The 22882-nt window shown below is 38.8% G+C and overlaps 1 protein-coding gene and 1 pseudogene across 1 annotated transcript in view; both read left to right on the top strand.

Annotated features, from left to right (window-relative positions):
* The window catches only part of prkg1l (protein kinase cGMP-dependent 1, like), a 70498-nt gene extending 48927 nt beyond the window's left edge, over positions 1–21571 (top strand). The window contains exons 6-20 of the mRNA XM_067413036.1: positions 3154–3259; positions 4921–4984; positions 5303–5380; positions 5534–5628; positions 9055–9120; positions 9251–9319; positions 9422–9518; positions 9639–9778; positions 13837–13926; positions 15972–16113; positions 16260–16423; positions 19537–19659; positions 20645–20704; positions 20913–20979; positions 21086–21571. Coding sequence (XP_067269137.1) covers positions 3154–3259; positions 4921–4984; positions 5303–5380; positions 5534–5628; positions 9055–9120; positions 9251–9319; positions 9422–9518; positions 9639–9778; positions 13837–13926; positions 15972–16113; positions 16260–16423; positions 19537–19659; positions 20645–20704; positions 20913–20979; positions 21086–21184 — 1460 coding nt within the window. The 3' untranslated portion in view covers positions 21185–21571. The remainder of the gene's footprint in view (positions 1–3153; positions 3260–4920; positions 4985–5302; positions 5381–5533; positions 5629–9054; positions 9121–9250; positions 9320–9421; positions 9519–9638; positions 9779–13836; positions 13927–15971; positions 16114–16259; positions 16424–19536; positions 19660–20644; positions 20705–20912; positions 20980–21085) is intronic.
* LOC137039338 (5S ribosomal RNA) lies at positions 748–864 on the top strand (annotated as a pseudogene).
* Positions 21572–22882: the final 1311 nt, after the last annotated feature.

Raw genomic sequence — 22882 nt, 5'->3', positions numbered from 1 at the left:
TGAATCAGTAAATCGATTTATTATTTGGATCGCCAGTGTCACGTGATTTCAGCATTTTGACACGGGATCCGAATCATGAATCAATCCGCTGATTCACAACCGTTTGAATCTTTATTTGAGGATTAAAAACAAACACGGAAGAGATGGCAATGCTGAATAAAGTCGTAGTGTTTGTTATTTTTGTACCAAAATGTATTTTCGATGCTTCAAGAGATTCTAATGAACTAACTGATGTCTCATATGGACTACTCTGATGATGTTTTTATTCCCTTTCTGGACATGGACAGTATAGTGTGCATACACTTAGACAAGCTCTCGGACTAAATATAAAATATCTTAAACTGTGTCTGAAGATGAACGGAGGTCTTACGGGTGTGGAGCGACATTAGGGTGAGTCATTAATGACATCAATTTCATTTTGGGGTGAACTAACCCTTTAAATAGTAAAAATCTGTTTTGTTTGTTTATTTATAAGGTTAAATAACATTTGTTATTGTTGTAATAGTTATTCAGCCTGGCCAACATAGTTATTATGTGTACAGGTTTATATAACATTGTGGGGACCAACCAATGTTCCTCATGAGGGAAATAGACTAATAAACACACTAAACAATGGTTTTTGAAAATGTGAGAACGTGATAGGGTTGGAGTAGGGAGACAAAGTATAAAAATGTATTGTACAGTATACAAATCATATCTATGGTGAGTTCCTATAAAACATTAGCCTGATGTGGTCATACACATTGGATCAGCAGCCATATCACCCTGTAGCCCGAAACTGGTTTCCCACTGAAACTAAGCAGGGCTGAGCCTGGTTAGTACCTGGATGGGAGACCAACTGGGAAAACCAGGTAGCTGCTGGTAGAGGTGTTAGTGAGGCCAGCAGGGGGTGCTCACCCTGTGGTCTGTGTGGGTCCTAATACCCCAGTATAGTGATGGGGACACTGTACTGACAAAGAGCACCGTCCTTCGGATGTGACGTTAAACAGAGGTCCTGACTCTCTGTGGTTGTTAAAAATCCCAGGATATCCTTCGATAAAGAGTAGGGGTGTAACCCCGGCATCCAGCCCGAATTTGCCTCCAAACTTCATGTGGCCTTCAGATCAGCTCAAGAACAGTGTGTAGAGAGCTTCATGGAATGGATTTCCATGACTGAGCAGCTCATCCAAGCCTTACATAATAATAATAATAATAGATTTTATTTATAATGCACTTTTCATTCCAAAGAATCTCAAAGTGCAACAATGGGGGGGGGGGGGGGGGGGGGAATAACAACAAAAAATGAATAACAAGTAAAAATATAGAATACTACAAACAATCAACCAACACATAAAACATAACAGAGACAGAGCTGATGGTGAACAGAAACAGAGCTGATGGTGAACAGAAACAGAGCTGATGGTGGAAGTCTCTGTTAGCTCCGCAGCACACTTTGGTCCACTCCATGTTTCAGATTTCTCCCAGCGGCAGTGTCCTGATGACATCGTCGAGGCATGACAGCTGAAGACCAGAGATGTTGGGTCTTCATGACGATTCAAACGATGGGGATCGCCGCAGCACCATGCAGGAGGCAGAACATTTTTCCGGGCACTTCTGTGGACACACCGGGGTCGGCCCAGAAGTCCAAGCCGCTCCACGGCCGCAATGCAGGACGGAACAGCGGCGCAGCCGAGAAGCGGAACATCCCAACATCGTGCCGGACGCCGATGACGATGGCCCAGATGGCGCTAGCCCGGTGCAAACTTCAGCCACCATGCAGCTTAAGCCCAAGGGAGACCACCAGTGAGCAGCCGTGGCGAGAAACATCAAATGTCCTTCAAACCAGAACCAACCGCAGCAATTCAAACATAAACATTAGATAAGCGGTGGGAAACGACAAACAACGTCCTCTCAGTGGCTGCCAGCAATCAGCAACAGTCCCAATTGTAGCTCTGACTGTTAGACTAGTCACAAACATAAGGAAATAAAATAAAATCTAAATCTAATATTACATTAACATGATTTGTGGGTGGAGAAGCGGCGAACAGACAACGCCAGCGTCCTCTCCCCCACGTTGCCTCAAAACAATCACCAAGTGCAATGCAAAGTGTGGCATGCAGTGGAGTAAAGCACGCCAACACTGGATCTAGAGCACCGGAGACGTTTTCTCTGGAGTTACCAATCACGCTTCTCTGTCTGACAATCTGATGGACGAATCTGGGTTTGGGGGTTTCCAGGAGAACGGTACTTGCCTGACTGCATTGTGCCAAGTGTAAAGTTTGGTGGAGAGGGGATTATAGTGGGGGATTGTTTTTTAAGCAATTGGGCTTGTCCTCTTTGTTCCAGTGACTCTTAATGACACTCTTAATGCTTTAGCATACCAAAACATTTTGGACAATTTCAGGCTCTCATATTTGTGGGATCCATTTGAGGATGGCCCCTTCCTGTTCCAATATGAATGTGCACCAGTGCACAAAACAAGATCCATAAAGACATGGATGAGTGAGTTTAGTGTGGAGGAACTTGACTGGCCTACACAGAGTCCTGAGCTCAACCAGATAGAGTACCTTTAGGATGACTCTGCGGAGACTGCGAACCAGGCCTTCTCGTTCAACATCAGTGCCTGACCTCACAAATGTGTTGCAAAAATTCTCATCAACACACTCCTAAACCTTGTGGAAAGCCTTCCCAGAAGATTTGAAGCTTTTATGGCTGCAAAGGGTGGGCCAACTCAATATTAAACCCTACAGATTAAAAATGAGATGTCATTAAAGTTCACGTGCATGTAAAGGCAGGCGTCCCAAAACTTTTGTCAATATAATGTACATATTGGTAGCCTACATATTTTGCAATTTGCAAAAATGTAACCACAGATACGTTTTACCAATGAGACCAGGTTGCAGCCAACATGAAAACACAACTCAACAGACTGGTTAGATTAGCACTTATCCATGCTGGTGTGGTCTTTATGCCAGGATCTCAACGTGTTTTTCTAATACAGTTCGTACCATCCATATCAATGTCTTTTTCTGTCTTTACATGTCTATCCACCGAAGGCAAACTGCCTCAGTCTCTCCTTTGATCCCTGTCCTTCACCAAAACAAAGAGCCGTCAGTTCACAGAATGCTTGAGATTCAGTGTGAATCTGAGTTTCCTCTGTGTTTGTCTCCGCAGCTCTTGTGAACAGCAGGCTGTGGGTGATGGAGGGTCAAGTGTTTCAGAGGGTCATGCAGAGAAGCAGCCTCATCACTATCACTCAGTCTCTGCAGTTCCTGCGCAGGTTAATGCCACAATTCACAGTTTCATATAGGTTACATGATTAACATGATTACATGATGTTACACTTTTGTCTTATTGAGTAGACTTTTAGAAGTAAAAAAGGAATTATATTTTGTAGTTTTATGTATGTATATTTATGCCTCACTTTTAAATAGATTTTTGAATTTAAATTAAAATATATATAGATATATTTTATGTGAAAAACTTTACTGTTGAATTAGGGTCCACAGGTATAGGTTTTTCATAGGCTGATTCTTGTACCCACCATTAATCCTAAATATTTGGTCCTATCTTTGCAAAGATCCAGTTGTTATTTATCATTTACAACCCCAAAGCAGGTGCAAAGGTGCAGTGCGTAGTATTTATGAGGATATATTGACAGAAATGCAATTTAATATACATGACTATGTTTTCAGTGGTGTATAAAGACCTTATATAATGAACCGTTATGTTTTTATTACCTTAGAATGAGCAGTTTCTCTACATACACCGCGGGTCCCCTTAAAGTGAATTCACCATTTTGCTCTGTAAAAGAAAGCATGATTCATCAGACCAGGCCACCTTCTTCCATTGCTTTGTGGTCCAGTTCTGAGGCTCACGTGCCACTGTTGGCGCTTTCGGCGGTGGACAGGGGTCAGCATGGGCACCCTGACTGGTCTGCATCTATGCAGCCCCATACCCAACAAACTGTGAGGCACTGTGTATTCTGACACCTTTCTATCAGAACCAGCATTAACTTCTTGAGCAATTTGAGCTACAGCAGCTTGTCTGTTTGATCGGACCACACGGGACAGCCTACGTGCATCAATGAGCCTTGGCCGCCTATGACCCAGTCGTCTTGCTATCACAGTTTGGTCCTTGTGAAACTCATTGAAATCCTTATGCTTGCCCATTTTTCCTGCTTCAAACACATCAACTAATATATTCCACCCAATAACAGGTGCCGTGATGAAGAGATAATCAATGTTATTCACTTCACCGGTTACAATGTTATACCTGATCGGTGTATATTAATAACTCAGGACTTTCATGAATCCTGTTACATTCAATATGGTTTTGGTTTTATTGCTTTTTAGGGTTGTCGAAAAATAGCACAAAAAAAAAATGTCAAAACCATATTATTTACAGTTATTTTTCTTGTGCTGTTTGCCAAGAATGATATTTTATCACTACATTTTTTCCCAAAACAGAGTTGTCTGTCAAGTGTGAACCTTCTGCACAAAGAAGTGTCACGACCTTCCATATGTCAGAAGAATCGAAAACCAATCTTTCAGGGAAAATGTCAAAGTACAGGAAGGTTGAAGACAAAGTCCAGTTAATAACGAAATCTTCCTTTTTCAAAACTGCATAAAACATATGTATCCTGTTTGTCTTATGAATAGTAAGACACAGGAATAAATGACACTAGTGACCCATCTGCATTTATTTTCGCTTGAATTTGTATGCGTATTAAGTATGTTTTTAGCATATCTCCACTTTGTTAGTTTGCTGATAAGCATTAATTTAGTAAGGCAGCTCAAATGTAATTTCCATGCCAAACGGACACTTCTCTCAGTGTGTGATTGTGATTACGCTGATGAAGTCTCAGCTGTAGTTTGATATGTTCAGAGTCCGCTGCCTTCTCTGTCCACGAGATTTCCTAACACTCATTTTCTCCCCTAGTGTCCCACTACTGAGTGTGTTAGCGGATGATGTTCTCATTAAAGTGTCTGATGCACTGGAGGAGGTGTGTATGACAGAACATCACTCTCATATTTCACTGCTGATGACTAAACCTTGAACTTTAAGTTCTATAATTTTATATATATATATATATATATATATATATATATATATATATATATATATATATATATATATATATATATATATATATATATATATATATATATATATATATTTATATATATTTATATATATATATATTTATATATTTATATATATATTGCCAATCAACCATAATTAAAAACTATATTTCCAGTATGTGATTTTTTTTTAACATGACATTTATTTTTGTCTGTATATCCACACATCTTTTTCTTAGTCTCACTACAGTGATGGTGATTATATACTTCAAAATGGAAGTCCAGGAGATAAACTCTTCATATTGAGTCAAGGCCAGGTGAGCCATCAATCCATCCATCCATCGATCCATCTGGGAGTGAATCCGTTGTCAAAAATATGTTTTTAGGTGTGGTGTTAAGGTGTTATATTATAAATATAGAGATTAATGTAAGGCAGTAGCATATAACAATATTCATGCTTTTGTTCTTAGGTGAAAGTATTAGAGAAACGAGCATCTAATGAGGAGAGTATGATGGTGTGTGTCCTCACTAGAGGAGATTGTTTTGGAGACAGAGCTCTACAAGGGTAAGACTGAACCCTCACCAGCAGAGGGGAATCCAGATTTACACTGCAGCTTACTAATCATTCTGTCCGCTGTTTCCTACAATATCAAATAATGTTGTGTTCATCAAAATATGTTATATGGTTCCCAGCCAGTTGAATAGTCTTACCCTTCAAAACATCTAGGCTTTAGTTCCTCATTAAATGCAAATTGGTTGAAATAGTAAACTAGAAGCATATTTTCTATAGGCCTACATTTATATTAGATCTTGTTTTGTAAATATGTCCTGAATTAATTAATTAATTAATTACAGAAGCAAATTTTGATTTTCACTAATGTAAATGTAAGGGAAATGTAAAGGACTAATGATCAACCAGTTCTCTAAAAGAGCTCAGATGTCATCTCATGAAGCTTCATTTAGCAGGCATATATAGACAGAGCACAACACAGTATGACAAATTCTGTCAATGGAAGAACTACAAGAACACAAACAGGGTCAACCGCCAGAAATAAGAAGAGGATTAAGGATGTGTGGCGGAAGAGTACAGAAGCACAACAGAGGAAGAGGTAGAAGAGGCCAAGATTGAAGACATTTTTCTGATGAAATAAGGACCACTATTGTGGAGCGTATTTTCAGTCATGGCCTTACAATGGCTGATGCGGGTCGAAAGCTGCAGCTGAATGTTGGGAGAACTACCGTGTCCTCAATCATTTAAACGTTTGTAGACACAACAGATGTAACGGAAGTGCTCTGAGACAGAAGGTAGGATCCAAACCCAGTATTTATTCAAAGGGTAATCCACACTCAGTCAGCAAACAGGCAAGAGGTCATAACAGACAGGCAGTCCAATCAGCAAACAAAACTAGGGACAGAGGCAAAAGTGGTATCCGGGACACAGGCAAGAATTCCAACAAAACCAAGAAACATGAAACCAGGGATAACCCTCAGAAATACAGTGTGAACAAAACAAGACTTCGCAGTAGTGATGTTCGGTTCTTGAACAAATCGTTCTTTTGAGCTGGTTCTCAGCAAGTAACCGGTCGAGCCGGTTCACAATCGAACTGAATCGAACTTTAGTTCCGTGTTGATGACACAAGACGCAAAAGCTGAAGTAGCACGTCCGACTGAAAAAGAACCGATTGAGGCGGTTCAAACATCTGTCGAAGTTTGCAGAGGATTACCGAGTCGAGGGGGGTTGAGTTGATGACGCAAGTCTGAGGCACGTAGACTTTTGCCTATGATTTGAAATTTGCCTATTATGATGACTACTGTTATTAAATAACATTTTATGAAAACATGCAAAAACCATACATTTTACTGTAATTTATTGTGCATGCAGATTATTGTTAAACTAAATGTATAAGTTTATAAGACTGGTTTATTCTTACTAGCTACTTTAGACATGTAGGCTAGGCCTAACATATCCACGTTTGTTGATCAGTGCCTGTAATGTGTAGGCTACTGTAGTTGCGCAATTTTCAGTCGAATCTGACGCAAATGATAAATTAATTAACTGAACACAAAACAAACACCATTAAGTTAATGAAAGACAATAATCAGATAACAATCAAATGCACTCACGCGAATAATTTGATTGTTTAAATATTTGCATTAATACAAATTATTAATTTATTTGAATGTTTCTCTTGATATAACATGACACAGAGAAATGTATTAAAAAGCATAAAAGAAATGCATAGTGACATCATTGCATGATGAGGACAGGAAGCTATGAATCTGCTTTTTGAACCGGGTCATTGAGCAAACTGTCTTTTTTGTGAACTTTTTGCCTGAATTTGTACGCAGTCTTGTGAATTTTCAAACAATGTCATCAAAATCGTAGCCATAGTTTAAATCTGAAAATATTGACTGAAAATATACACTTATATTGACAACACGGCTAAGCTAAGCCTTTTTTGTGAACCGTGACACAAGGGCTTGTCATTCTGATGGCACTGATGTGACATACCGGTAAATACTTACTTTTGATAGCCTAGAAATCTAGACGCACACTAGCGGCAGCAAATCTAATCTGCCTGTGAGTATCGTCTAGCAACTCTCAATACCCTTCTGAGCTGTATTCGCCAAACTCTTGCCAGGCCAATTACATAGTGTATAGAGTTGGTGGGCGGGGCCATAATGACGACGGTCGAGTTGCGTTTGCGTGCTTCTAGTAAACACAGAAACTGGCGAACAGCGGTCTTTGGAATCAGCTTTGACCGCGACTTTGGCCGCGCCAGGAAGAGTTGGAGTTAAGCTTTTAGAACAAAGAACGGCACTGAAGTCATTCTTAAAAAGGGAAGATGTGTTCGGAGTTTTGCCGACCGGATACGGTGAATGTTTAATCTATCAACAAGCTCTGCTTCACCTTCGCTGCTCTGGTTGGTTGTAGCGCTATCCTATCGCGTGCAGAGGGAGTTTGAAAGACAATCGTTTATCCGCCCCTCGGATTGAGCTGTCAATGTGAGTTTCCAGACCAAACATCGGGGTCCGGCTTGTCAGGCTATACTTTTGAGAGATGAACGAAGGATTTTGAGCAAGTTACAGGCTTTTGTAGGTAATCCATTGCGCTGTTTTTAAGTATTGTATTGAGAAATGCTAGCCTGACGCTAATGAGTCTGATACTGCTCGATTGGACTGTGTTAATGGGGCGTTTCAACTAAACCAGGAAAGACATCAATTGGATAGACCTACAACCAATCAGAGCAGTGTGTGCAGAACTCACACACGCTGGAAGAAGTAAAAGAAGAAGATGAGTGTAAACGATCTTTGCCAGTGTTGTGACAAGAATGTAAGGATACACAGAGTACATACTAACATGATCATCATTTTTGAGAGAAATAGTCAAGGTGAATGCAAATACAAACAAGTTTCCGTTTAGGATTAGAACAAATTCAACCCAGGCACTCTTTGGTGGCGTGGATGACTACATTACTGTTGTTCATCTGTCCATCATCGTATAGATCCCGTTCTGACAATTTGATTAGTCTGAACAGCTTTGGTTCGAGCATAGTTGCTCCACAACGGATCAAGTCCAGAACGAACTTCCCTATCGCAAATGTTGTGGGCGGGGCTAGGTTCGACTGGCATCCAGGGTATAGAAATGCACTTATTGGTTTGCAAATCTTAGGGAGCAGTCAAGAAATGTATCGTAAAGTGACCGAGAAAAACTGTACACAAGCAGTATGATTAATATGTTAGTTGTCAAATGTTTATGTAGGTCTAAACATTTTACAACAACCACCTATATTAACAAAAATGTAACGTATATTATTTTAGAACACCTATGTAATATATTGTAGGTTGTGTAGCATTGTTTTAACTTGCCCCGAAGTGAAAAGCAAACATGTGCATGTTGAATGTTTTGTGGCTTTACTTAAACATTAAAATTCAAGTCAGAAAGTATCATGTAACATTAACATCTCAGACCTGTTCCTTTGCTCTTTAGAGACGACATGAGGTCGATGAGTGTTCTTGCTGCAGGCGATGTGACGTGTCTGGTCATAGATAAAGAGTAGGTGTGAGCCGTGAGACATAAACCGACATTCATGCAATGGAAACAGCCATAGTGGGCGGATAAACATAACTATTTCAAACATATGCTGTAAAGCTGACCTTGGCTGTATTCCACCATCTTTATCTAGGTTTTTCCAAAAAGTAACTGGAGGCTTGGACGATGCCAGAAAAAATCCTAGCAACAAGGCCAGATCGAAGTAAGTCCTGTCGATATCACTGAAGATGTATTTTACATCCACCAAAATAAATAAAAGGTCACCAGTGTGATGATTGCATTTTGATCTCTATATAATAAACAGGGCAGAGGAAGATGGGACTGGATTTGGTGAAATGTCTCTTAGCAGTTTTCAGGTGCTGTGTAATCTGGGGGAAGGACAGTACGGTCACACTCAGCTCGTGAGTATTGCACGATGTGTATCATAAACCAGCTCTGCAGTTTACGCTTGATGATTTATAATTGATATGAAACACTTGATATGAATTATAATTTAGCCAAAGCTTTTATTTTGTCACTAGGTCCATTTGAAGAGTGACCCCAGCTGTAAATTTGCATTAAAGACCATAAGAAAGCAGGCAATACAGAGCCCTGGCCAAAGAGAGAGGATGCTCTCGGAGAAACACATCCTGATGGATCTCCAAAGTCCATTTATAGCAAGGTCAGAACATAACTGGAGTCTTCAATATGTCTTTGGAGCACCCTGAGTTCAGCAGAGAACCGTCTTTATTTATCGTTGATGTTTCATAAAAGCTTCATCAGGTTTGTTTCTGAGTAAATGGTTTGGAAATATGAATACAACCCTTTTTGCAACTGTTTTTGCAGTTGAATTATTCCTTATTAGACTCTTTACCTGTTTTAATGGTGGATACACTACTGTTCAAAAGTTTAGGGTCAGTACAACTGTGAAAATTCCCATATGCTTACTAAGGCTTTATTTATTTGTTTATTATTTATACAGTAAAAACCCTAATATTGTTCTCACACCGCATGGACTCTGTTTTTGTTTTGCACCGTTCCCGCCTTAGTTATCATGGTTATTTATTTAACTGAAACACAGTTCAGGTGTGTGTGAGTGTCTTTATCGTCATACTTAAGTTGGAACTTGTCTTGTGGATTATTAAGTAAGGGATAATGTACACCCAGCCGGTTGTTATTAGCGCAGAATAAACCCCGACAGAGTGATCAGGACCCCGACGCGAAGCAGTGCGTCACTCTGAAGGGGTTTATTCTGCGATAACAACCAGCTGGGTGTACATTATCCCGCTTATTACACGGCTACTAGTCTCAAAAAAATAATTATTAAACACAAAATATTGTCTTGGGATTAAATGTTTTATTAGCTCTTTTGCAAAGCTGCCGCGAAGAAAAACAGTTCCAACCTGCTTTAAGCCTTTATCTATTGCTGCTTAATGTTAAAAATGAATGCTGAAAGGGTTAGTTCACCCAAAAATGAAACCAAGCCTATGATTTACTCACCCTCAAGTTATCATAGGTGTATATGACATTCTTCTGTCAGACAAATACAATCGGAGTTATATTTAAAAATCCAGGCTAACGTTAATCCCAGCAGTAGTTGTAGCTGTGTTTGAAGTCCATAAAAAATGCAGCTGTCCGTCAAATAACGTGCTCCACGCGACTCCGATGGGTTAATAGAGCCTTCTGATTCAAATCGATGCGTTTGTGTAAGAAAAATATCTATATTAAAAACGTTATAAAGGAAACCTGCCTTGATGTCTTCCATTGTAACCCACGGCTGTTTAAGCCACAAGATGGCGCCAGCGTTAAGAATAGGAGTAGTACCGGTCAAGATAACTCGTAGCACCCGTATGAGCGGGTGTTACCTGGAAATAACGTACTGCTGGAATGCGCGATTGACCAATCAGAATCAAGTATTTCACAGAGCTGTGTAATAACAGGCTTTATACTTCATCTTTGTCAACTGTGACATTCGTGAAATATTACAATTTAAAATACCTGTTTTTTATTTAAACTAATTTATGAATTTTTAGCATCATTACTGAAAAATGGAGTGCAGCTGGAAGAAAACAAAATTTGTGGAAAGAGAGCATGATTGCATACAGAATGGCCATAAAAACGGCAAGATCTGCTTATTTCTCGACTATCTTAGAAGAAAACAGACACAACCCTAGGTATTTATTTGATACAGTGGCTAAATTTACCAAAAATAAAGCTTCAACTTCTGATGTTTGTAAACAGCACAGCAGTAATGACTTCATGAACTTCTTTACTAGTAAGATTGATAATATATAACGAATACAACCTTGCAGCCATCTACTACAGTATCACATCAGACAGAGCATTGTAGTGTCACTGAGGAGAAATGACACTCATTCACTAAAGAATTGACTAAACGTGTTAAATCATCAAAATCAACATGTATGCTTGACCCTATACCGACCAGCCTATTAAAAGAGATGCTTCCAGAGGTCATAGATCCTCTGCTTAATATCATTAATTCATCCTTGGCATTAGGAAAACTTTTAAGTTGGCTATAATTAAACCACTTATTTAAAAAAAAAAACGCTACTTGATCCTACAGAATTAATCCATTACAGGCCAATCTCGAATCTACCGTTTCTATCAAAAATACTATAAAAAGCAGTGTCTTCACAATTATTTTCCTGTTTTTAGAAAGAAATGGTATATGTGAGGATTTCCATTCAGGATTTAGACTGCATCATAGTACTGAGACTGCTCTCATTAGAGTTACAAATGATTTACTCTTATCATCTGATCGTGGTTGTATCTCTCTATTAGTGTTACTCGATCTTAGCGCTGCATTCGATACTATTGATCACAATATTCTTGTGAATAGAATCGAAAATTATGTTGGCATTAGTGGAACTGCTTTGGCATGGTTTAAATCATTCTTATCTGACCGTTATCAGTTTGTAGCAGTAAATGAAGAGATGTCACACCGATCACAAGTTCAGTATGGGGTACCGCAAGGCTCAGTGTTAGGACCGCTGCTCTTCACCCTGTATATGCTACCACTGGGAGATATCATTAGGAAGCATGGCGTTGGTTTTCATTGTTATGCTGACGATACTCAGCTCTATATTTCTTCACACCATGACGAAACTTACAATTCACAAGATTAACGGAATGCATAGCTGATATAAAAAATTGGATGAGTAGTAATTTCCTGCAACTTAATTCAGATAAAACTGAATTTTTAATTATTGGGCAGAAAAGCTCCACAAGCAGTAACTTAGAATACTGTCTAACACTTGATGACTGCTCTGTCAAGCCCTCATCATCAGTGAGGAACCTGGGTGTGCTCTTTGATACCAATCTTTCATTTGAAAGCCACGTTTCTAGCATTTGTAAACTGCATTCTACCATCTTAAAAATATATCTAAATACAGTTAATGCGTTCATGAGCTCAAGGCTAGATTATTGTAATGCTCTACTGGGTGGTTGCCCTGCTCGCTTAATAAAAAAACTCCAACTAGTCCAAAACGTAGCAGCTCGAGTTCTTACTAGAACCAGGAAGCATGACCGGTTCTGTCAACACTTCATTGGCTCCCTATTAAACATTGCATACATTTTAAAATCTTACTTATTACTTAGAAAGCACTAAATGGTTTAGCTCTCCAGTACTTAAGCGAGCTCTTAACTGATTATACTCCATCACGTCTATTGCAGTCGCAAAACTCTGGCCAGTTGATAATACCTAGAATATCTAAATCAACTGCAGGCGGTCGATCCTTTTCCTATTTAGCACCTAAACTCTGGAACAGTCTTGCTAGTATTGTTCGGGAGGCAGACACACTCTGTCACTTTAAATACACATTTTTAACTTATATTATTCAAATCAGTTGACTGATTGTTAGGCTGCATTAACTAGGTCAGCCGGAACCGGCAACACTTCCCATAACACCTGATGTACTTGTTACTTCATAAAAAGAGAGGCATCTACGCTAATGTTAGTCTCTCTGTTTATCCCGAGGTTTACTCGCCGTGTTTCCACCTAGTGGTATGGTTCAGTATAGTGCAATGCAGGAAGATTCGGGATTTGGGACGCTAAACCCTGATCCGTCTTGCGTTTCCACTGCCAACAGTACCCTTACTTGATAGGCGTGGTGTAGCGATCAATGTTATTCTTGCACAAAGAAGAAAGCAACACCATAAAAAGTGGGCGACATACAGCAGATCTTGTTCTTGCCTCTCAGCAGCATGTGGCTGTTGTCACAAGAAGACATGCTTTGTTTGAGCTAAGGCTGCAAGGAAAAACAAAGCCGAATAAGCACGCGCAAGTGACAATTTTCTGTCAACCAATCAACGTTCTGCAGAGAGACAATCAAGAATCAAAATATAAGGCAAAAGGGTAAGACAAAACAAATCACAGGCAAAATATCAAACGCGTAACATGGGGAAACCAACGCGAGAGTGCTTAGAAATGCAGTGCGACACAAACAAGACTTCACAAAGAATGATTGAAAACATAGGGCTTTAATAGGCAGAGTTCACAAGGGTATTGAGAAACAGCTGAAGGCATAATGAGTCTGGGCAATGGGTTATAGGAACTGAAGTCCATGATGAGAAAGCAAGAGAGTCAGGAGGAGTGTCCTCTGGTGGACATCAAGGGCACTCCAGCTGGTGGATGTAACCAAGACAATGTCAAAATACCAGTTTTGTTGGCTATTTATGTGAGATTCAAAAAATGTTTTTTTTTTTTTTTTTTATTCTCAGGTTGCATTGTACCTTTAAAGATGCTCGGTTCCTGTATATGCTGATGGAGGCGTGTGAAGGTGGAGATCTGTGGATTTTACTGAGAGAGAGGTGCATACACTGATCCATCCATTCGTTCTCCAAACTGCTTGTGACTCTATAGGATTGCAGGGAAGCTGGAGACGACCCTTAGATAGCCTATAGTAATTATAACATTTGACGGATGTAATCTATACAGGGCTTTATTGGCATCTATAGATCCATGTAGAACCTTTAACATCCATGGAACCTTGGTTCTTTAGATCATTAAAAGAAACATACATTTTATTTTAAGAACTGTGCACAAAATGGTTCTTTGGGAAACCAAAAATTATTCGACTATGGCATTGCAATAAATCCCCTCCTCTTTTACACTAATAGCATAAATAACTTAATCGATAACATATTTTTCAGAAGTATTTTGGGAGTAAAATTCTATACAAATAAACATGTAAAGTCTCAATTTCTTGAATCTGTTCATCATATAACATTTATTCACTAAAATGAACATCACATTGCCACAGTGAATACATATTATGAATTTATCTCAACCAAAGAATTTATAATAGTAAGACAGTGCACTACACTGTAAAAAAATATTTAGAAAAAAAGTTACCTGGTTGAGTTCATTGAAATTAAAATTTTGAGTTAATACAATGAACATTTTTTGAGATTCGACAACCTTTAAAATATTATTAAAAGATTTTGTACGCATATTGGGTAATTGTGTGTGTTTTATTTGTGATGCAGCCAAATAGTGCTATTTTCATGATTTATCAATTTTTTTTTATGTGGTTCAGATACAATAATATTTTGAGTTTCTATTTATTAAACAAATTTCCTTCATTGTATCAACTCAAATTTTTAATTTCAATAAACTCAAAATTTTAAGGCAAACAGGTTACTTACTTTTTTAAGTTAAACCAACAAAAAACAACTTAAAAATTGTCCAATGTAGTATTATCATGAATGGGAGAAAGTGCAACCTGCAATGGAGACCAATAGAGCTAAAAAAAGAAAAAATGAACTAAAACCCCAGACATTTTTATAAACTGTCGACCCAAAAAACGAGTTTTTAAGCAGAAACAAGTGGATACAGAGACAGAGCACAACATGTTATATTACACTGAGAACTACACCCACTAGAGGGGAATGTTATCAGCAACAGGAAATATAATATATAAAACTGATATTTGGATGTTGTGTTAGGATGCCCTAATTGACCCATTCTTCCTGCTGATGCTTATTGCATGTATCCACTTTTGTCCTCTTAAACGCTCGTTTTGGGGGATCGACAGCTTGTAAAAATGTATTTCTGTGTTTGTGAGCTTGTTTGCTGTGCACCCTGTCACATAGCAGCTTTTAGACATTGTTCTGTATTTTGTAAGTCAGAAATTACAAGGAGGCAGCCTCACACAATAATACAAAGTCAATGGAGAGCGTTGGATAGTTTTTACCCTGGTGTGGGCGTGGTCTAAATGCACTCTGTCTCTATATAGTAGAATAAGCCTTCTCAATAAAATAGCCAATCACTGATTATTAAAGTCATTGTGTCAATGCAGATTCCATTAGAAGTTCTAGTGCCAGTTGCATAAACCACTAAGACCAGTCTTAAAAGTTAGACATCATTTTTTTTTCTTTACATCTGTTCAACATTTTTTGTAATCAATTACGAAAAAAGTCGACTGGTCTAATTTGATAAGACTGAATACTAGTGGAACATCTAAATACACTGTCTTCACATAATGGCTATGTTTATGCAACTGGCCCCTGGTTGCTATAGAAACAATCAGTGTTCTGAAACGCATGCTTAGGACTGTGCTTGCACATTGACTTGTAAAGCCTGAAAAAAAATGCTTCTTAGCACTATTTAAGCATAAGAAACAACATTTATGATACAGTTGTTGTCAGATTTCATCTGGGATTTCAAATATAAAATTGAATCGTATGCGTGGAGAAGCAGCTTTGGAGAATTTGATGTTTCAAAGGAATAGGAGCTTCACTCACATGACTGAAATAGCTGCCCAAGAGGCATTTCTGCCGTGAGAAATCACTGGCCTGAAAGGGACTTTGTCTAAACTGACAGTGACTGACTAATATGTGATTTTATATTTCAGGGGGTCACTGGAAGAAGATGCTGTCCGCTTCTACACAGCGTGTGTGCTGGAAGCTCTTAGTGTATTACACAGAAAAGGCATTGTTCACAGAGACCTGAAACCTGAAAATGTGCTTCTGGACCAACGTGGATATGCTAAACTGGTGCTGGATACATACAAATTCATCCATGTTTAAAGTTAAACCAGATGGCAGTCTGTAACCACTTTGTGATGATTCATATTTGGCAATTTTAACTATGGGGTTTACACTTAAGAGTTAGTTGTGTTTCTCTCTATCTTCTGTATCAGACAGGGTTTGGTTGTGCTAAGAAGCTGGGCTGTTTGCACAGGGCCTGGTCATTCTGTGGGTCTGTGGGTTATCAGCCTCCAGAAGTCATTCTGCATCAAGGTCACGGCCTGCCTGCAGATCTCTGGGCTGTTGGGATGTTGATGTATGAACTGCTCAACAGCAGGTGAGTTTTTTAGATTTTTTTATTATGACATTGACTCATTTATTGTGTTACAGTCAAGCGGCAACCTCCCGTGGTCTCTGTTGAAGCCAATACGGAAGTGACTTAAACTGCAATTCCTCGACTGGCTCCAAAAGAGAGCAGAATCTCATTGAGCCCCATGTTAAAATGTTCAACTTTACAGTAGAAAAAAACATGTTAGCCTGGTACAAATTGTGGTTTTGGTCTATACGGCTAATTTTGCCCTTCATGACAACTGTTAGGGGGTGAATTTTTTTATAATTAATTTACTTTATAATCAAGGCTTACAGTTCTGCATAATAAGGGACATGGCCATTTCTGTTATCCGGGAGTGATGCGAGATGATACGCTGACGAGATGGCAACGGCCAGCTCAACCCTACTTTACACTTCAAAACTGCTCTTCAGAATCCTACACCCTAAAAAATGCTGGGTTGTTTAACCCAATGTTGAGTCAAATATGGACTAACCCTAGCCTGGATGCCAGCCGAACCTAGCCCCGCCCACAAAATGTTTAGATCCGTCAATTCGGTCTGTCCTCGCTTCATAGAGGAGTAATTATCTCTGAACAGAAACTATTCGGACCAATGAAATCATCAGGGCGGGCTTTAGACGATGACGGACAGATGATCAACAGTAACGTAATTATCACGTCATCAAACGGGGCTTGGATTATATTTGTTCGAATCCTAAACGGAGAGCTTGTTTGTATCTGCATTCACCTTCACAATTTCTCTCAGAAATGATGATCATGTTGGGTAAGTACTCTGTGTATCATTAAAAAAAAAATTTGCAGCCTGATTCCAGCGTGCGTGCAGACAGGGTTGCCACATTTTTACAACAAAACCCGCCAACTGCTAGCCCTAAACAATAGCTTCTCATGGGGGTTCTCCGGGGGAAAAGAAAGAGGTTCTCTGGCGTTTGGGGGGTAAAATGTGTGTTATTTTGGCAAGGTTGCCTGCTGAAATTCGCACTCACGGGTCTATATATCACATAATAGTCGCTTCAACCCGCGGACATAGAAAACAACCTGTGGAGAAAACGTGGACTTGGCAACACAGTGCAGTTGAACTCTGTTGACATTTGACAATGCGTCGCTTCTTTGCTCTGATTGGTTGTTGGTCTATCCAATTGAGGTCTTTCCTGGTTCGGTTGAAACACGCCTCATAATCACAGCCCAATGGAGCAGTTTCAGACTCATATTCTGACTAGAATTGAGTGTGACCACGTCAGGCTAGACTAACCCATTAATTGGGTTGTTTTAACCCAGCGATTGGGACGTTTTAACTCTGTGGTTGGGTTAAATATTTTCTTAAGACAACCTAATCGCTGGGTTAAAACAACCCAATTGCTGAGTTAGTCCATATTTGACCCAACCCAGAATTTTGAGAGTGTAAGGGTGATGTCACGGACACTACGTCCATATTTTTTTAATGTCTATGGTTACAATACATTTGACTATTGCATGCTTATATAAGCCAAAGAGATTGCTTGCTTAACATGTAAATAGTCTGGTTCCATGCACCATCAGAGCTCCTCTGAACCCCTCCACCTCCCCCAGCACCACCTGTCTAGATCTGCTATTTATGGAGCAGCAGCATATATGTGAATCTACTGACAAGAGCAAGTTGGGTTTGCTTCAGAAGGCCTTTATTAATAATCCCCCTGGAGCCGTGTGGAGTATGTGTATGATGGATGGATACTCTTTTTTAAACTTCAAACTCAATAGACCCGTCACTGACATTATAAAGCTTGGAAGTGTCAGGATATTTATTAATATAGCTTAGATTGTGTTCCTCTGAAAGAAGAATGTCATATACACCGATGGCTTCAGGGTCAGTAAATCATGGGAAACATTTTTTTTAAAGTAAACTAATCTTTTAACATTGCCATATTCATTAACATGAAAAAATACATTTAGTTGTCATGATTAAAATAAGCATAAAGTAATAAAAAAAAGAAAAAGAAGAAGAAAAGAAAAAGAAAAAGCGCATCCAAAAAGTGCTCAGAGCGAAATGGTGACATTTTTGGGTTACCCCTTCATCTGCATCCAAGTGATACTAAAATGACACGCCTGGCTCTATTTGTAGCTTTCGTCTGAGTTATTTTAAAATAAATCTTTTAGAAATCCTTTTCAATGTGTTTGTAGCACTATATGCTGTCGAAGACCACAGACAGAGCTTTCGGCTAATTCTTCAGCAGCATGAACAATGGGGAAAGTGTTAACAGTAAATATGTTTAGAATGGAAGATAAGCAAGAAAGTCAGCAGCGCCGCAAGGAAATGTTTGGAGAGTATAACCAAAAAGAAAATTCTGTCATAATTCTGTCAGATTGTATTTAGGCCTGTATTCACATATAATCATTGATCATCACACATGTAGAATACATCAATATGGAAAAGCAGTGAGGTTTGTTCTCGCATATAAATAACAGCCTGAATTAAACTATTAATCATATACAGTAAATCAATTGTGTGTCTGGAGGCAACTTGGATTAAACCTCTAAATTCTTATGGATAACTTTTATAATGACTTTTTTTTAGCATGCACATTTGGGTTAGGTGGACTTTTAATGGATGGACTTTAAAAAATATATATAATAAAAATTAGGTTGAGCAAATTATATCAGTTTTCATTTTTGAGAGAATTATGCCTTTAACCATTGCACATAACTCATAACATGATCATCTAAATATAATTCTGGTTACTTTTGCTTGATATCTGTAAACGACATGAATGAAATATGAAGTACCTATCCAGATATAGCACACTTTACTCACATAAACTGGGTTACATAAACTTGCATTCATCCACCCAGAAAAGTAGTCCAACTTCAAAAGGAAAATGTAAACTTTAAATGAACAAACTTTGCAGTTATAAGTTTTTTTATTTTTATTTAAAACATTGTTAATAAACTAACTTCATATTTCTGCTTTTAAACCGTGCATCTTGCCTTCTATGCCTCCATTGCTAGTAGATTACTATAACTTTTACTATTACTATAGTGTTTCCAGTTCATGTTTATTTTACAGTTTATTTTATGTTTTAAATGTTAGAGGGGAATATCACGACCCCCTTCTGTTTCCACCCTTCCAGCCCCCTGTTCTCTGGCTCAGAGCCGCTGAAGGTTTATACAGCAGCTCTGAAGGGAATAGATGAGCTCGAGTTCCCCAAAACCATCAGCAGGACGGCAGCACATCTCATCAAGAGCCTCTGCAGGTATAGAGGGTTTCATCATTCTTTCTATTTCCTGTGAGAAGAACTTTTTTTTTTTTGAGAAAAGGCTTGGTGAACTAAATTAAACATCTGTCACGATGTAGGTAAACAGACAAGCAGATAGATAGATAGATGGATAGATAGATAGATAGACAGACAGACAGACAGACAGACAGACAGACAGACAGACAGACAGACAGACAGACAGATAGATAGATAGATAGATAGATAGATAGATAGATAGATAGATAGATAGATAGATAGATAGATAGATAGATAGATAGATAGATAGATAGATAGATAGATAGATAGGAAGACAGACAGACAGATAAACAGACGGCTAGATAGACAGAAGGACGGACGGACGGACAGGTAGATAGATAGATAGATAGATAGATAGATAGATAGATAGATAGATAGATAGATAGATAGATAGATAGATAGATAGATAGATAGATAGATAGACAGACGGACGGACGGACGGACGGACGGACGGACGGACAGGTAGATAGATAGATAGATAGATAGATAGATAGATAGATAGATAGATAGATAGATAGATAGATAGATAGATAGATAGATAGATAGATAGATAGATAGATAGATAGATAGATAGGAAGACAGACAGACAGATAAACAGACGGATAGATAGACAGAAGGACGGACGGACGGACAGGTAGATAGATAGATAGATAGATAGATAGATAGATAGATAGATAGATAGATAGACAGACAGACAGACAGACAGACAGACAGACAGACAGACAGACAGACAGATAGATAGATAGATAGATAGATAGATAGATAGATAGATAGATAGATAGATAGATAGGAAGACAGACGGACGGACGGATGGAGTGGTAGTTAGACAGATGTGTGACAGTGAGAACAGCGGTGCACTACACATGCTCTGAGGTGTGTGTGTTTGTGTGTGTGTGTGTGTGTGATTTGGGTCTGAGTCTGCTATCATCTGTCACCTCATTTTCAGGCTCAGCCCCACAGAGAGACTGGGCCAGAGGAACGGGGTCAAGGACGTCTGCAAACACGTGTAAGAGCGGCTCGTATGTGCTCTTCATCAGATAGATTTGTACAGAAGGAAGAAGTGAAGGGATTGGTGTGGGTGGGGTGAGAAGGGGAATGATTTGTGAGATTAGATGAGAGTGGAAAAGAAAAGAGCAAAGGAAAGAGGAAGAGGCTGCTCTGTTTTGAAGTGGCAGCTTATTTTCGGCACTGATTAACAGTGTTGTGTTTCTCAGGTGGTTTGAAGGCTTCGATTGGGAAGGACTTCAGAAGGGCACATTGACTCCGCCACTAATACCAAACGTGAGCAGCATCAGAGAACACTGGCCCAGCAGTACCTCTTTCCAGTTTATTCTTAAACATATAACGAACAGCTCTTTCAAATGATGCCGATCTGTCCTTTCTACAGGTCTCCTCTGTCTCTGATCCCGGAGGATCATCCCTCCCGGCCGAAACCCTCACTCAAGCAGCGCCATTGGAGGATTCTGGCTGTGATATAGACTTTTGATTTGTACCAAAGTGAAATGGATGATTTAAATAGGGACAAAAATATTGGACTCTGGTGTATTGGACTCTCTTAATTTGCATTAATCTTGCTGTTGGTTATTTTAAATGAATTGAAAACCAATGCAGATGACAGTACACCGCTCCAGGACCTAATTACTTCAAATAAGAAATGCAGATGTAACATGATGGGTTTCTTTCATGTGGACACAATTTTAAGGAAAGATTTTTTTAAAAGGATTCCAACTTTTAGAAACACATTTCTTTATGTGTTAAGATGTTTCTAGAGTATTGTGATTATACATTTATCATTGTTCTGAAAATGTTTGCTGATTAAAATCCATTCATTTCAATAAGAATCCAAATTTCCCCATGCACACAGGTTCAATTTTGTGGATTCGTCACATTTACCTAACAGAAAACATATATAGTTCCTCTGATATTTCCTCTGAGATAATCCATACACTATTCCAGTATAACTGAACAGGGTTCTACAGGATATTATTTCTGTTCACACTGGTTCAGATTTAACATTGCAGTTAAAACAGTAAAACGGCTAAATAAAAGAAAGCAAAAGATCATTTAATTAGCTATGGCCATAGCATTCAGTCCTGGTATGGGACCAGCATTACACATTTTGTAGAACAAACCACATTGGTTCTTGCAAAAGCTCAAACATGCTGCGTAACATGAGAATGAACCTCATTGGTTCTAATGCTTGAGCTTGAATCTGTAAATAAAAGCTAAATTCAATCTGTTCATCATTTAAAGTGATCGAGTCTCTACAGAAAATGTGGACTAAACTGCTCGAATCATATGGATTAGTTTTACAATTTCTCCATTAACTTTTTGAAGCGTCAAAGTGCTAGTTGTGTAGCTGTCAATAGACAATGAAAAAAAATAAAAAAAATAATTATATATATATATATATATATATATATATATATATATATATATATATATATATATATATATATATATATATATATATATATATATATATATATATATATCATCTTGCAGTTGATGGAGATTTGTGGGATGCACACCCAGGGCCAAATGATTCGAGCTTTGTGACATGGTGCATTATCCTGCTGGAAGTAGCCATCAGAGGATGAGTACATGGTGGACATAAAGGGACGGACATGGTCAGAAACAATGCTCAGGTAGGCTGTGGCATTTAAACAATGGCTAATTGGCACTAAGGGGCCTAAAGTGTGCCAAGAAAACATCCCCCACACCATTACACCACCACCAGCAGCCTGCACAGTGGTAACAAGGCATGATGGATCCATGTTCTCATTCTGTTTATGCCAAATTCTGACTCTACCATCTGAATGTCTCAAGAAATCGAGACTCATCAGACAAGGCAACATTTTTCCAGTCTCCAACTGTCCAGTTGAGCTTGTGTAAATTGTAGCCTCTTTTTCCTATTTGTAGTGGAGATGAGTGGTACCCGGTGGGGTCTTCTGCTGTTGTAGCCCACCTGCTTCAAGGTTGTGCGTGTTGTGGCTTCAGAAATGCTTTGCTGCATACCTCGGTTGTAACGAGTGGTTATTTCAGTCAAAGTTGCTCTTCTATCAGCTTGAATCAGTCGGCCCATTCTCCTCTGACCTCAAGCATCAACAAGGGTTTTTCGCCCACAGGACTGTTTTTCCCTTTTCACACCATTCTTTTTAAACCCTAAAAATGGTTGTGCGTG

This window comes from Pseudorasbora parva, chromosome 13, assembly GCF_024679245.1.
Source record: "Pseudorasbora parva isolate DD20220531a chromosome 13, ASM2467924v1, whole genome shotgun sequence".
Classification (NCBI taxonomy): Eukaryota; Metazoa; Chordata; class Actinopteri; order Cypriniformes; family Gobionidae; genus Pseudorasbora; species Pseudorasbora parva.
This window is presented reverse-complemented; position numbering and strand designations above follow the sequence as displayed.